Raw genomic sequence first — 12,605 nt, 5'->3', positions numbered from 1 at the left:
CGATTAAAATAGATTGGCCCAATAGCAACTGATGTTCCTAAAAAATAAGGATGATCGTGTTCATACAATAATTATCATAATAGTAATTACTAATTATCATGATTGGCAATAAGAAAGTTTTTTACGCCGGTACATATATCGTATATAAATAATTTTAATAGTTTTCTAAATATTTAAAAAAATGAATTGGCAAACCTAATTTATTATTGAAATATTATATTTTAATGAAATTAATTTTTTTGGTTAAAAATAGTTAAAATTTGCGCGTGTAAAAGTATTTTAATTTTAATTAGTAAGTATTTATTAAGACACCAAAGGAGGATTTTAATATATACTAAAAACTGATACACACATTGTGTGTGATAGACAATTCTATATTTTAAATATTTGGTTTAGTTATGATATTTTTATAAAATTACAATATAGAATAATAATATGACAAATACTTGTATGAGACAGTTTCATTGGTCGTAGTTTGTGAGACGTATCTTTATTTGGGTCATCAATGAAAAAATATTATTTTTTATTGTGAATATCAGTAGGGTTGACCCGTCTCACAGATAAAGATTCGTGAGACCGTTTACGAGAGACCTACTCTAATAATATTTACACTCGATTTTGTGTTATCTACATTTCACTTTATCTGTAAAATTTATTCATGGAGTACAAATAACAAAAACTCTTGATTTAAAGGAATTAATTTCCTAAATGAGACGTAAGATTCAATAGTGTAATATTATAAATATGAGATAGATCAATGAAGCAACTAACAGTTGAATATTTATTAGTGGCAAGAAAAATAGAAACCATGTATATATCTTATAAAAAGAATATTTATTATATAGTTAACACAATGTTTTTGAGAGTCATACCAAATATATTATATTTATTCACAAAGATAATAACCTTTTCACTCCAACTGATAAGGGTATCCCTGTTGCCCAAATAATGAGAAGTTGAGCACAGACAAATTGAGCATGGAAAGATCAAGTTTAGCCCGCTCTTAAAATTCCAAATGAGCTATGAAGAAAGATCTAGTTCTTCGTGTCTGTTTTCAGCTTATGTTCAAACTGGACTGAAATTTGATAATTTCGAATACCAATCAAGGTTAACATTTTCCAATACAATTGTAGGAGAGCTCTCAAGGATATTTTGCAACTACAAACAAGAGATCTTCCCATGTAACATAACATATTTTTGGATTCAATGCTTTCACTGAAATTATCAAACTCTACTGTAATAACACCTAATAAAATACACGGATTTGGTGGATAGTCAAAGAAATGTCGGGCTCAATATATGCGAAAGTACATATCGAAGCAGCATATCAGAGGATTAAACCTTGTGCTGGAGCAGGTTTGGAAGGCTGTTGCTCACCAGAATCAGAGACTTTACGCGACTCAGGTGAATGAACTTGAGTAAAGTCATCTGCCATGTTTCTTCTTCGATCATCTTCAGCATTTCCCACTTTCTCCTTGGTCATTTGGCCTACTTCGCCCACTGCTTTAGTGACTTTGTTGAAAGCGCCTGTCACCCATGTAGCACCAGTAAGCACGTACCTGTTCTTCAAAATGGCAGATCCAGCACTGCTAACGGTTTGCTCAGCAGCGGTAAAAGCAGATTTTGCTTTCTCAGAAACTTGGAGTTTCTCATCTACTTCCCTAACTTTATCATTAACTATTGATGTACCAATACTTATCTTCTCAGAAAGTCCGGTCTTCTTATCAAATGAAGCGACTTTAGCACTGGCTGTAGAAGTCAATTTATGCTTCTCATCAAATGCCTTTGCTTTGTTAACAGACTCTTTGCCTAAGTTATAACCCTTCGCAAGCATGCTGCTAACAACATCCTCAGCCTTTCGCAAAGCAGATTCGGGACCACCTTCAGTTTTCTTATCAGATGGCTTTACAGTTGAAGACAACATCGAGTAAGAAAGACCCCTAGAGTGTAAACATATGCTATGTCAAAAAATTATCACCTGAGGTGGTGCAGAAGCAGCCGGAGGAAGCGTGTAATCTGGATCCAGAGTAACTGTTACAGTCATATCAACGATTGTAGCCCCCTGAGTAATTTGAAAAAATCGGTCAGATGAGATTTCTGATTGTCAACACAAGACATGGAAACAAGAATATTGCTCTCCAAAAAGGCATGGATGAAGACTCATCCATTGCCTCTAATTAAAGTTTGATTTTAACATTTTGCTTAGGAGAAATCCACCTATGAAATGGCGGAAGATTGCATTGCAAATTGCAACATATAAATAAACCCGAGTAAATCTAAATTGACCACTGAGAACGAGAAGTTCACAACTAAACATAAATGTGATCGAAGAAATTATCGCTATTACATACATATTCTATGAAATCATGAAACTTCGATCTACTAAATTTTACCAGAAAGATAGCTTCGCTTGAAACTATAAGCACTATTCTTAACGCTCCAGTATTTGTTTCTCAATCAGGACTGGACAAGAATGACCAACCATGAAAAATTAACAAAATTGAAAACGGGCAACAGCCCAAAATACTGAAATTATAAAGAATAGACTGAAGAATGAACCAAAAGAATCAAATATAGAAAACTTGGAAAATCACCGAAAGAAGAACCGCTGTCTCTGCTCCTTGTGCATCCTTGAAGGTCACAAAAGCGATTTGTGATCGCTCTGTATCACTGAACGAGCCAAAAAGAAAATTTATAATTGTCGATATGAGAAAGCAGGAACAATTTTTATGGAAAGCAGAGGAGGAAACATTAAACAAGAGAGCAAACCTTCGCATTTCAACATAATGAATATCACCAGAGAAAGAAAAGAACTCTTTGACATCACGTTCAGATGCTCCCAGAGAGAGATTGCAGACCTTGACAGTTGTTATCTAATGCATAAAAATCAAGTAAACATTGTCAAGTTGATAAAATTTCAAAAATGTTTGATTCATAGAGAAGGGAATACTTATAAATGAGAATAGCATTCTGCGCCAATATCCACACTATACACAACACTGTATGCATTTTCCCATAAAGATTTACCATGGTGGATTTTGGTATGCATGCAAAAGGACAGGGTTCATCAATCAGAGGACTCATTTTTCAGTATATTGTCAATACAAATTTAGCATAAAAGCTATAATGGTAAAACTATCTATTCTTTTCTCCAAATCTTATGTTGAACATGAACATGGGTAACGTATCATATGTAGAGGTCGAAATATAGATGCTTGACCTGTACATGAGTGAATCAATGAATGTGAGTAAATCGAACCAATCCGTTTATCCAAAAGATCTAAATGTATATGTTATCAATAGATAAGAGTGACCAACTCCCATCAAACAAATTATAATTTTGGTTGATTTACTAATCCATTCACCACATAAACAAACAGCAACCACTATTCCTTTTTTATTTATATGAGCACCATCCAGTTAAACAATTGTACAAACGCCAATAGAATATGAATAAACATAGATATAAGTACCCGCATTTGTGCCAATGCCATTTATATATGCATACAAACACGCACCCAAAGGACATTCATATGTAGGTACATAATGCAAGCATACAAATGTTTCTCGAAAGCTGATCATAAACATTTTAAAGTAACGAAAACTACAACGAATGTTCAGGTTTATCATTGCCTTTATTTTTTGGAATGGTTATATAAAAAAGAAAAGGGTAATTTGAGCAAGATAAAAACAGGCCATTGCCTTTATTCAAAGTATACAATTGTTCATTCATATTCTCATGATCCTCGGTCGTAATTCACTCGATATCCATCAAAAGAGTAAAAGTTGAACTAACTCCTCAAAGCTTAGAAAATTCAAAACCCACATAACCGGTATTCTCCGCTAACAAGTCATCAGATCTGAATCTCAAACGCATAGCAAAAGAACTTGATAACAAACCTATGCAACCACAACTGCAAATGCCACAAAAATTAGAACTCACGATTAAGATCATGCATTCTGATAACCGTGGAAGGAATAATATTTAAAAAATGAAGGCACCAGAAACATTCTTATGTACAATATCAAAGGCATCATTTGGCTTGTGGGATGGGACGATGAAGGATTATAAATCATACATGGATAACTCAATTGTTTATAACTCTAATCTTTTCTAGAATTTGATTCAAAATGTGGGTGAAACAAAGATGTTAATGCCTCATCCTTCGCACCATATGGTGTCAAAGCACATTTGATTTTTTTTTAAAAAGAATTGCACAGTACAAGGGCAAAGGTTACATTTTTATATAAATTACATCAAGAAATCTAATGTTCGACCTACCCCTGCCTATCTTATGATCCAATCTCAACCCAGGCAAAGGCATCTCCGAATTTTGAAAACGCTTACCTTCTTCACACGTGAATTGCTGGCTTGTGTTCAAAAGTCATAAGCGTGATTAACTATATCTTTTAAAAATATTAAACGAATCGAATTTGATATCTCTGGCTAAGGAAAATACGCAACAACGCTAAAAAAATTCATATAATCCCGCAGCAGAAAAAGAGATTAGCAATTCACAAAAATCAATACAGATCAAATATTTCATCAGATTCAACACCAATCCATTAGAAAGCCAAAAACAACATAACACGAACAAAAATAACACCAGAAACTCGAGTCATTCACAAGCGTAAAAGATAAGCATCCGATATACACCACTCACCGACATGACACGAGTCTTTCCAAGAACGTGAATTGGGAAAAAAACATTGAACACATATATCAATAATATTGACACATTATAAACGACGGCGTTGACGGTTTATACTGGCAGTTTCCTTAGCTTCGAGATTTTTTTAATTTTATTGTATAATATTTTTTATAGTTTATTTGATTTATATTTAAATAAAAATTAAAATATATTTAAATAAATAGTGAGAGATTATACAATAATTTTGATAAAAAAATAATTTTGATAAATTTGTCTATGATATAAAGACAAAAATAAATAAATATATATGTATATATATATTGATATCTTTAATGGTTTCTATCATACTTTTAATTTTAAAATATAACTAATATATACGTCAACGTCGCATGAACGTTCCATCCACAAACTATTCGTGGAATTTTTGGCTATGTTTGTTTTTATTTTAAATATTATATTTTTATTTTATTGAAGTTAGGGTAAATGAGAAGTCAAATTATTTTATTGTATACTAACTAGTAACAATAAATCGCCTATTAGCGTTGTTTGTCATTTCACCTTTTTTAAAGAAATTATTTCACCTTATTTGTTTGTGAATAATTTGCCATAATCAAATATAATTTTTGTTTCAAGAAAAGAAGATACTTTTGATTTTGTTATATAAATTTTTACACTTTCTTGTTTGTTTCCATATAACTAAAATTTGGTAAATATTTTATAGTCTGAACTTGCGCTAAGCATCTTAAAGCCCAACCTGACAAATACAGAAGTACGACTTCGTGTTCGGTACCTTAAAGTCCAACACTGCTGACAAATACATAAGTCTGACATCGTACTCGATACCTTAAAGCCCAACACAACTTGCCAAATACATAATTCCGACCTCACATTCTGACACCTTAAAACCCAACAAAGCTTGTCAAATACATAATTCCGATCTCGCGTTCGATACCTTAAAGCCCAACACAGCTTGACAAATACATAAGTCTGACCTCGTGCTTGGAACCTCGGATTAATAACACTTAGCAAAATTTCATCATATTTTACTAATAGGCTTCAACACTCAACAATATTTCATCATATCTTACTCAGGTTCAATTAAATCCCGAGCAGGACCTCGGCTCCGGCAAAAATTTCAACACTTGGCAAAATTTCATCATTTTTTACTGATGAAATTTTCATTGAGGGGTCGAACCCCACTATTACAGCTAGAAAAACAAAATAGGCCAAGCTCGTTCACTGAGGAGGGAAACACCAAACATAAAGAAAGGTTAGTGAGCTCTACTCGCGTCACCTACAATATTTACCACTTTTTGACAGAACTAAGAGTGACAGAGCACATCGTCTTGCACGAGGCCGAGGGTATGGAATTGTTTAACAGACATGTTAGACGATAAATTTTCAAGGTCGAGGATAAGTCCGAGCTCGTGGACGTGGCCAAACAATTTTGCAAGACCAACGGTCAGGAGATCAGATAAAAAAATACCTACTCGACCACCCATTGTTGGAATTGGCGTTACAACCTAAGAACAAATATTTAGCCCGAGAATTAATGTAAAATCTACCTATGATTATTCTCTTAATACTTACAAAAATTAAAAGTGAGATTACACGGATGGAGACCCACCTAAGTAGGACTCATAAGGAGAGGAGAGGTCTCCTACCAACCTCTCCTCTGGGTACCTACTGTCGGTAAATAACCCTGATTTACCTCCTTTCACGTCGGAGCTTGAGACGGCTCTGTGTGGAGTCCTCGGAGGTGGGGTTCACCCTTTTTTTCATAAGGAGAAGAGAGGCGCGTAAAATATGAGTTTCGAGCCGGTTGAACTTGGTAATATTTGCACATTTTTCGGATCAAGCAGGACACGGAGAACCTGCAGCCTATATCTAGTTGGTCAATATAAAATCTATAGAAACCCTCTAGAGGGTTATTGGCCAAAATGATTGGCTCATTGAAATACAATTAGAACCAAAGTAGAAACCCAACGAACTAATTGGAGCCAACTCATTTTTCTCTGCTCAAAATCAGACAGAGCATAGTCGAACAAGAACGATCGAACCATTCAAATTACAAATTACCAAAGATAAGAAAAATCAGATCCAAATACCTTATTCAAGGTAACTTAGTCAACAGAGTTCTTCTCATACCATGCATATGTATGTCCCTACTTTATAAATATCATGTATCACACTTATAAAATTCACTCATTGTTTTAAAATAAGCACTAGTATATTTATATTTGATACTCACGGGAAATTTAGGGTTCGCTCCCAGCAAGTGTCACTAATCCAGACGCAGGCTTTGAAGTTATCCTGAGCCTGAAATAACAAAGAAGATCGTTAGGAGGGGGCCAGGAGGGTGTCCTGGCGTAGCCCCTCCGACGCTCAAGTCAGTGACTGAGGATATATGGGGGAGCAGCTAAGGGTGCTGCTGAAAACAATATATTGAATCCCTAATCATACGCTCAAACCTGGTATTTATAGGAGAATACCTGGGCCCTTGATGGGCCTGTCTTCAGCCTGGGCTTGGGATGGGCCAAGGGTGATGGGCTCATCCATGGGGTATCACCAGTCTCCCCCTCCTGAGTCGAACTGAATCGCAGGTTCAAAGTTCGATTAGTCGTGCTGTCCTCGGGTCATCGGGTGCAAGTTGTGCATTATCTTTCAGTCATTCGTCAGTCCCCAAAAATTTGGAAACAAATCAAATCGTATTGCAATCTTGTTATAGTTTTCTCTTCAATTCGTTCACCAGCTCTCCCCACCCACGCTCGAGTCATCGCCTCGCTACCCTCGCCGAAACCCCATCCAAGCTCGCCCAGCCCCACGCATCCAAGCGCCCAGCCCCGTGCGCCGCGCTTCGCCATCCTCCCGCTCGCTCTGCCGAGCGCCCTGCCTGCGCTCGCCCAGCCGAGCCCACGCGCCAGCTCCTCGCCACGCTCGCCCCTCGCCTCCTCGCCCCCTCGCCTGCCAGCACCTCGCCCAAGCTTCGCCCTCGCCACCTCGCCCCCTCGCCTAAGCTCGCCCAGCCGAGCCCACGCTCGCCCAGCCAAGCACTCGCCCTCACCGAGCGCCACGCTCGCCCATCCATGCTCTCGCCCGGCGCCCCCAGCACGCCTGCTCGCCCATCCAAGCTCTCGCCCGGCGCCCCCAGCACGCCTGCTCTCCCAGGCAAGCGCTCGCCCCCTCCGGCGCCCCCAGTACGCCTGCTCGTCCAGGCAAGCGCTCGCCCCCTCCGGCGCCCCCTAGCACGCCTCACGTCATTCCACCCTAGCCCAAGTGCGCCTGCTCGTCCAGCGCCCCCCATCTCGCCTCGCACACCCGCTCAGCCCGCAGCCACCCGCTCGCCTCTTCACGCTCGCCAAACGCATCGACCGATCCCCGCGACCTGACCGGGCAGGTCGATCCCCGTAAACTCTGCTCCCCCAACAACTTTCGTTATCGACTAACCAAAAAAATGTTCTTCCTCCCTAACCCTGCTCCTCTGCTAGACGATGCCTTAGCAGGAAAATTTGATTCAGCGCGCCCACCCTCTAACTCCTCTGCTAAGCCGGGTCTTAGCAGGAAAATAAAAATTCAACATCTCCATTCTCTAACTGCTCTGCTAGGCCGGGAAATAAAAATCAACACCTCCCCCCTCTAACTCCTCTGCTAGGTCACACCTCAGCAGGAAAGTAAAAATCAACCACCTTCCCCCGCTAACTCCTCTGCTAGGTGACACCTTAGCAGGAAAATAAAAATCAACACCATCACCCTCTAACTCCTCTGCTAGGTGAGACCTCAGCAGGAAAATAAAAATCAACCACCTCTTCCCTCTAACTGCTCTGCTAGGTGATACCTTAGCAGGAATATAAAATTTAATTCTCCTTCTCCACTCTGCTCCTCTGCTAGGCGACGTCTTAGCAGGAAAATAACAATTCACCACCTCCACCCTCTAACTCCTCTGCTAAGCCGGGTCTTAGCAGGAAAATAAAATTCATCAGCTCCACCCTCTAACTCCTCTGCTAAGCCGGGCCTTAGCAGGAAAATAAAAATTCACCACCTCCACCCTCTAACTCCTCTGCTAAGCCGGGCCTTAGCAGGAAAATAAAATTCAATCAGCTCCACCCTCTAACTCCTCTGCTAAGCCGGGCCTTAGCAGGAAAATAAAAATTCACCACCTCTACCCTCTAACTCCTCTGCTAAGCCGGGCCTTAGCAGGAAAATAAAATTCAACATACCACCCTCTAACTCCTCTGCTAAGCCGATACCTTAGCAGGAAAATAAAAATTCAATTCTCCTTCTCCACTCTGCTCCTATGCTAGGCGACGCCTTAGCAGGAAAATAACAATTCACCACCTCCACACTCTAACTCCTCTGCTAAGCCGGGTCTTAGCAGGAAAATAAAATTCATCAGCTCCACCCTCTAATTCCTCTGCTAAGCCGGGCCTTAGCAGGAAAATAAAAATTCACCACCTCCACCCTCTAACTCCTCTGCTAAGCCGGGCCTTAGCAGGAAAATAAAATTCAACACCCCACCCTCTAACTCCTCTGCTAAGCCGGGCCTTAGCAGGAAAATAAAAATTCACCACCTCCACCCTCTAACTCCTCTGCTAAGCCGGGCCTTAGCAGGAAAATAAAATTCAACACCCCACCCTCTAACTCCTCTGCTAAGCCGATACCTTAGCAGGAAAATAAAAATTCAATTCTCCTTCTCCACTCTGCTCCTCTGCTAGGCGACGCCTTAGCAGGAAAATAACAATTCACCACCTCCACCCTCTAACTCCTCTGCTAAGCCGGGTCTTAGCAGGAAAATAAAATTCATCAGCTCCACCCTCTAACTCCTCTGCTAAGCCGGGCCTTAGCAGGAAAATAAAAATTCACCACCTCCACCCTCTAACTCCTCTGCTAAGCCGGGCCTTAGCAGGAAAATAAAATTCAACACCCCACCCTCTAACTCCTCTGTTAAGCCGATACCTTAGCAGGAAAATAAAAATTCAATTCTCCTTCTCCACTCTGCTCCTCTGCTAGGCGACGCCTTAACAGGAAAATAAAATTCAACACCCCCCTCCACCTCTGCTCCTCTGCTAGGCGATGCCTTAGCAGGAAAATAAAATTTTTCTCCTTCACCGTACTCCTCTACTAGGCCATGCCTTAGTAGGAAAATTTAATTATTTTATCACCCTCATAATACAACAACATTCATGAACTGACAAGAGAAACCTGATTTTATTGAATTCCAACTGATTACATGGGAAAATGCCAAGATGAAATACATCAGCAAAAAATTCAAGAGTAATATTTTCTGAGGTAGTAAGCATTTCAGAGTCTCTTTGAAGCCTTGCCATGTGCTTTCTCCAACTTTTATGCTCCTCTTATACTTCCCTGGGGCAAAGTCACTCACTTCTTCCTCTCTTAATCATGTGAACCTCTACACGCGCTCTTTTCCCATCCTCCCTCACTATCCCCTCATAACATCGACGCGCGGCTCTCTGATCCCCGCATAAAACTCCAACCTCCTTCCCCACAGGAAACTTCAACTTCTGATGATACGTGGACGCTACAGCTCTGAAGTCCTTTAGGGCTGGTCGCCCCAGAATTCCATTGTAAGCGGATGGGCTGTCCACCACAGTAAATGTTGTCATTTTTGTTACCCGCCGAGGCTCATGTCCCAAAGATAGAGGAAGGACAATCTGACCGAGCGGTGGGATGGCATGTCCTGCAAATCCATACAGCGGGGTGGATACCGGCTCAAACTCAAATCCTTCCATCTTCATTTGATCCAACGTGCTCTTGAACAAGACGTTCACGGAGCTTCCATTATCAATAAATATTCTCGCTACATCATAATTGGCAATGGTGACCGTTACCACCAAGGCATCATTATGTGGAGTCACAACATCTCGGAGGTCTTCCGGCCCAAAGCTGATGACGGGGTCTTGTGGTAAGTCTGAACCTCTAGATATTTCAAAGTTTTCCAGCCTCCTCCCATGCGCTTTCCAAGCTCTCCCGGAATCTCCGTCAGTAGCACCCCCCGAGATCATATGAATAATTCCTCTCGTAGGGTGGTTATCCTCATTCGTTCCCATCCTCGGTTCGACGAGCTCCTGAGGGACATCTTGACATTGATCTTCCCCTCTCTGCTCCTCGATCCTCTGATTTATCCATGGAGGGCCTCGACCACGCCTAGGGGGCGAGCGAGTCCTTTGTCGACTCCTGGATGAGGATCCTTCTCGTCTATCCCGTGAAGGCAATCTAGCACTGCACCCAACCCTTCGCGACTTCTCCCACCTCCCCGCGGGCTCCCTCACCTCCATCACCTCGTCCCGATTCCTATCCAGAGGAACATGGGATGAGAATTGTCTTCTACTTCTAGTTCTGTCTTCCTCTCTTTCCCCCGCACCCCTCTTCCTTCCTCCTTTCTCCGCTCCCTCAACTCTACTTCCTCCGGGTCGATTCTCCATCCTTCTGTACCGTTGGGCATCTTCCAAGTTTACATATTTCTCAGCTCTAGCCAACAGATCATCATAGCTCGACGGAGGCTTCTTGACCAACGACTTGAAAAACTCCCCTCCCCTCAGTCCTTGTGTGAAGGCACTTATCATGATGTTAGGGGTGGCCGCTGGTATTTCCAGCGCTGCACTGTTAAAACATTGGACAAATTCTCGCAAAGTTTCACTCTCTTGCTGTTTCATCCCGAACAGGCTCAAATAATTTTTCTGGTGCCTCTTGCTGCTAGCAAATCGGTGCAAGAAGGCAGCTGAGAAGTCCTCAAAAGAACGTATAGAGCTGGCCTGCAAAGTGTTAAACCACTGCTGGGCTGATCTCACCAACGTACCCAGAAACACCCTGCACCTGACTCCATCCGAATAGTGGTGCAACAGAGCCGCATTCTCAAACCTCCCCAAGTGTTCCTCAGGGTCAGTATGTCCATCGTACTCTCCCACATTCGACTGTCGAAAATTTGGAGGAAGTCTTTCTTCTAAAATGGCTAGTGAAAAAGGACTTCCTCTCTTGGGTGTCGGCGCTCTGCTCCCCAACTGCTGTCTCAACATCTGTATTTCCTTCCACATCTCCGGATTCTCCTCACTTGGGAGGGATCGCGTCTCCTCCACCCTACTCTGACTGCCCTCCACATTCTCCTCTCGCTCCTGGCGAGCGACATGCTCTTCTGCAAACATAGACTCTTGATTCCTCTACATGGCCTCATCCACTGTTCGGGTGATAAATTGGCCCAACTGCTCTAGGGTCAAGTTCCCCACATTCTCATTGGGACGTGGTTGCTCGACCCTTGTCTCATGAAGGGGCTGCTCGGCTCTCGTCTCTTGACGAGGTTGTTCATGTCTCGTCTCAACATGAGATTGTTCGGGTCCCCTCTGAGGACGCGATGATGCTGAGGTAGCTCTTCTACTCCCTCTCTTGCCTACCATCTCTACGTCTCAACTCAAGTGTTCCCACAGACGGCGCCAAGTGATACTCACGGGAAATTTAAGGTTCGCTCCCAGCAAGTGTCACTAATCCAGACGCAGGCTTTGAAGTTATCCTGAGCCTGAAATAACAAAGAAGATCGTTAGGAGGGGGCCAGGAGGGTGTCCTGGCGTAGCCCCTCCGACGCTCAAGTCAGTGACTGAGGATATATGGGGGAGCAGCTAAGGGTGCTGCTGAAAACAATATATTGAATCCCTAATCATACGCTCAAACATGGTATTTATAGGAGAATACCTGGGCCCTTGATGGGCCTGTCTTCCACCTGGGCTTGGGATGGGCCAGGGGTGATGGGCTCATCCATGGGGTATCAATATTGTTTAACTTTGCTATTCAGACTGACTTAAGCATCGATGTGTGCTCAACTACGTCCTGACCATGAGGTTTTTGCTCGGTCAGATATTATCATCCGGTGAAATTGACTCACCAAACCAATCCTAGTTAGTATGAAATTTTGTACATCAAATTTTTTTTAAAAAAGGTGTCACAAAG

General features: G+C 41.6%; 2 protein-coding genes across 5 annotated transcripts in view; both read right to left on the bottom strand.

Moving 5' to 3' along the window:
* Positions 1-1,135: 1,135 nt before the first annotated feature.
* Positions 1,136-12,605, bottom strand: part of LOC140808375 (binding partner of ACD11 1-like) — a 73,700-nt gene continuing 62,230 nt past the window's right edge. Inside the window, exons 1-6 of one of the 4 annotated variants that reach the window (XM_073165483.1) lie at positions 4,349-4,639; positions 3,703-3,914; positions 2,770-2,873; positions 2,595-2,670; positions 1,979-2,062; positions 1,136-1,903 (exon numbers count right to left, since the gene is read on the bottom strand). In XM_073165483.1, the coding sequence (XP_073021584.1) occupies positions 1,328-1,903; positions 1,979-2,062; positions 2,595-2,670; positions 2,770-2,777 (744 nt within the window). In that variant the 5' untranslated portion in view covers positions 2,778-2,873; positions 3,703-3,914; positions 4,349-4,639 and the 3' untranslated portion in view covers positions 1,136-1,327. Of the gene's footprint in view, positions 1,904-1,978; positions 2,063-2,594; positions 2,671-2,769; positions 2,874-3,702; positions 3,915-4,348; positions 4,640-4,664; positions 4,800-12,605 lie in introns of those variants that run through there. The other 3 variants (XM_073165482.1, XM_073165481.1, XM_073165484.1) reach the window with 3 other exon arrangements.
* LOC140807935 (uncharacterized) lies at positions 10,025-11,809 on the bottom strand. The gene has a single exon (XM_073164895.1). It carries the CDS (start codon positions 11,807-11,809, stop codon positions 10,025-10,027), a length of 1,785 nt encoding a protein of 594 aa, XP_073020996.1.

The sequence above is a fragment of the Primulina eburnea genome, chromosome 12 (genome assembly GCF_022965805.1).
Source record: "Primulina eburnea isolate SZY01 chromosome 12, ASM2296580v1, whole genome shotgun sequence".
NCBI lineage: Eukaryota > Viridiplantae > Streptophyta > Magnoliopsida > Lamiales > Gesneriaceae > Primulina > Primulina eburnea.
Note: the sequence above shows the minus strand (reverse complement) of the source record. Positions and strands in the feature narration are given on the sequence as shown.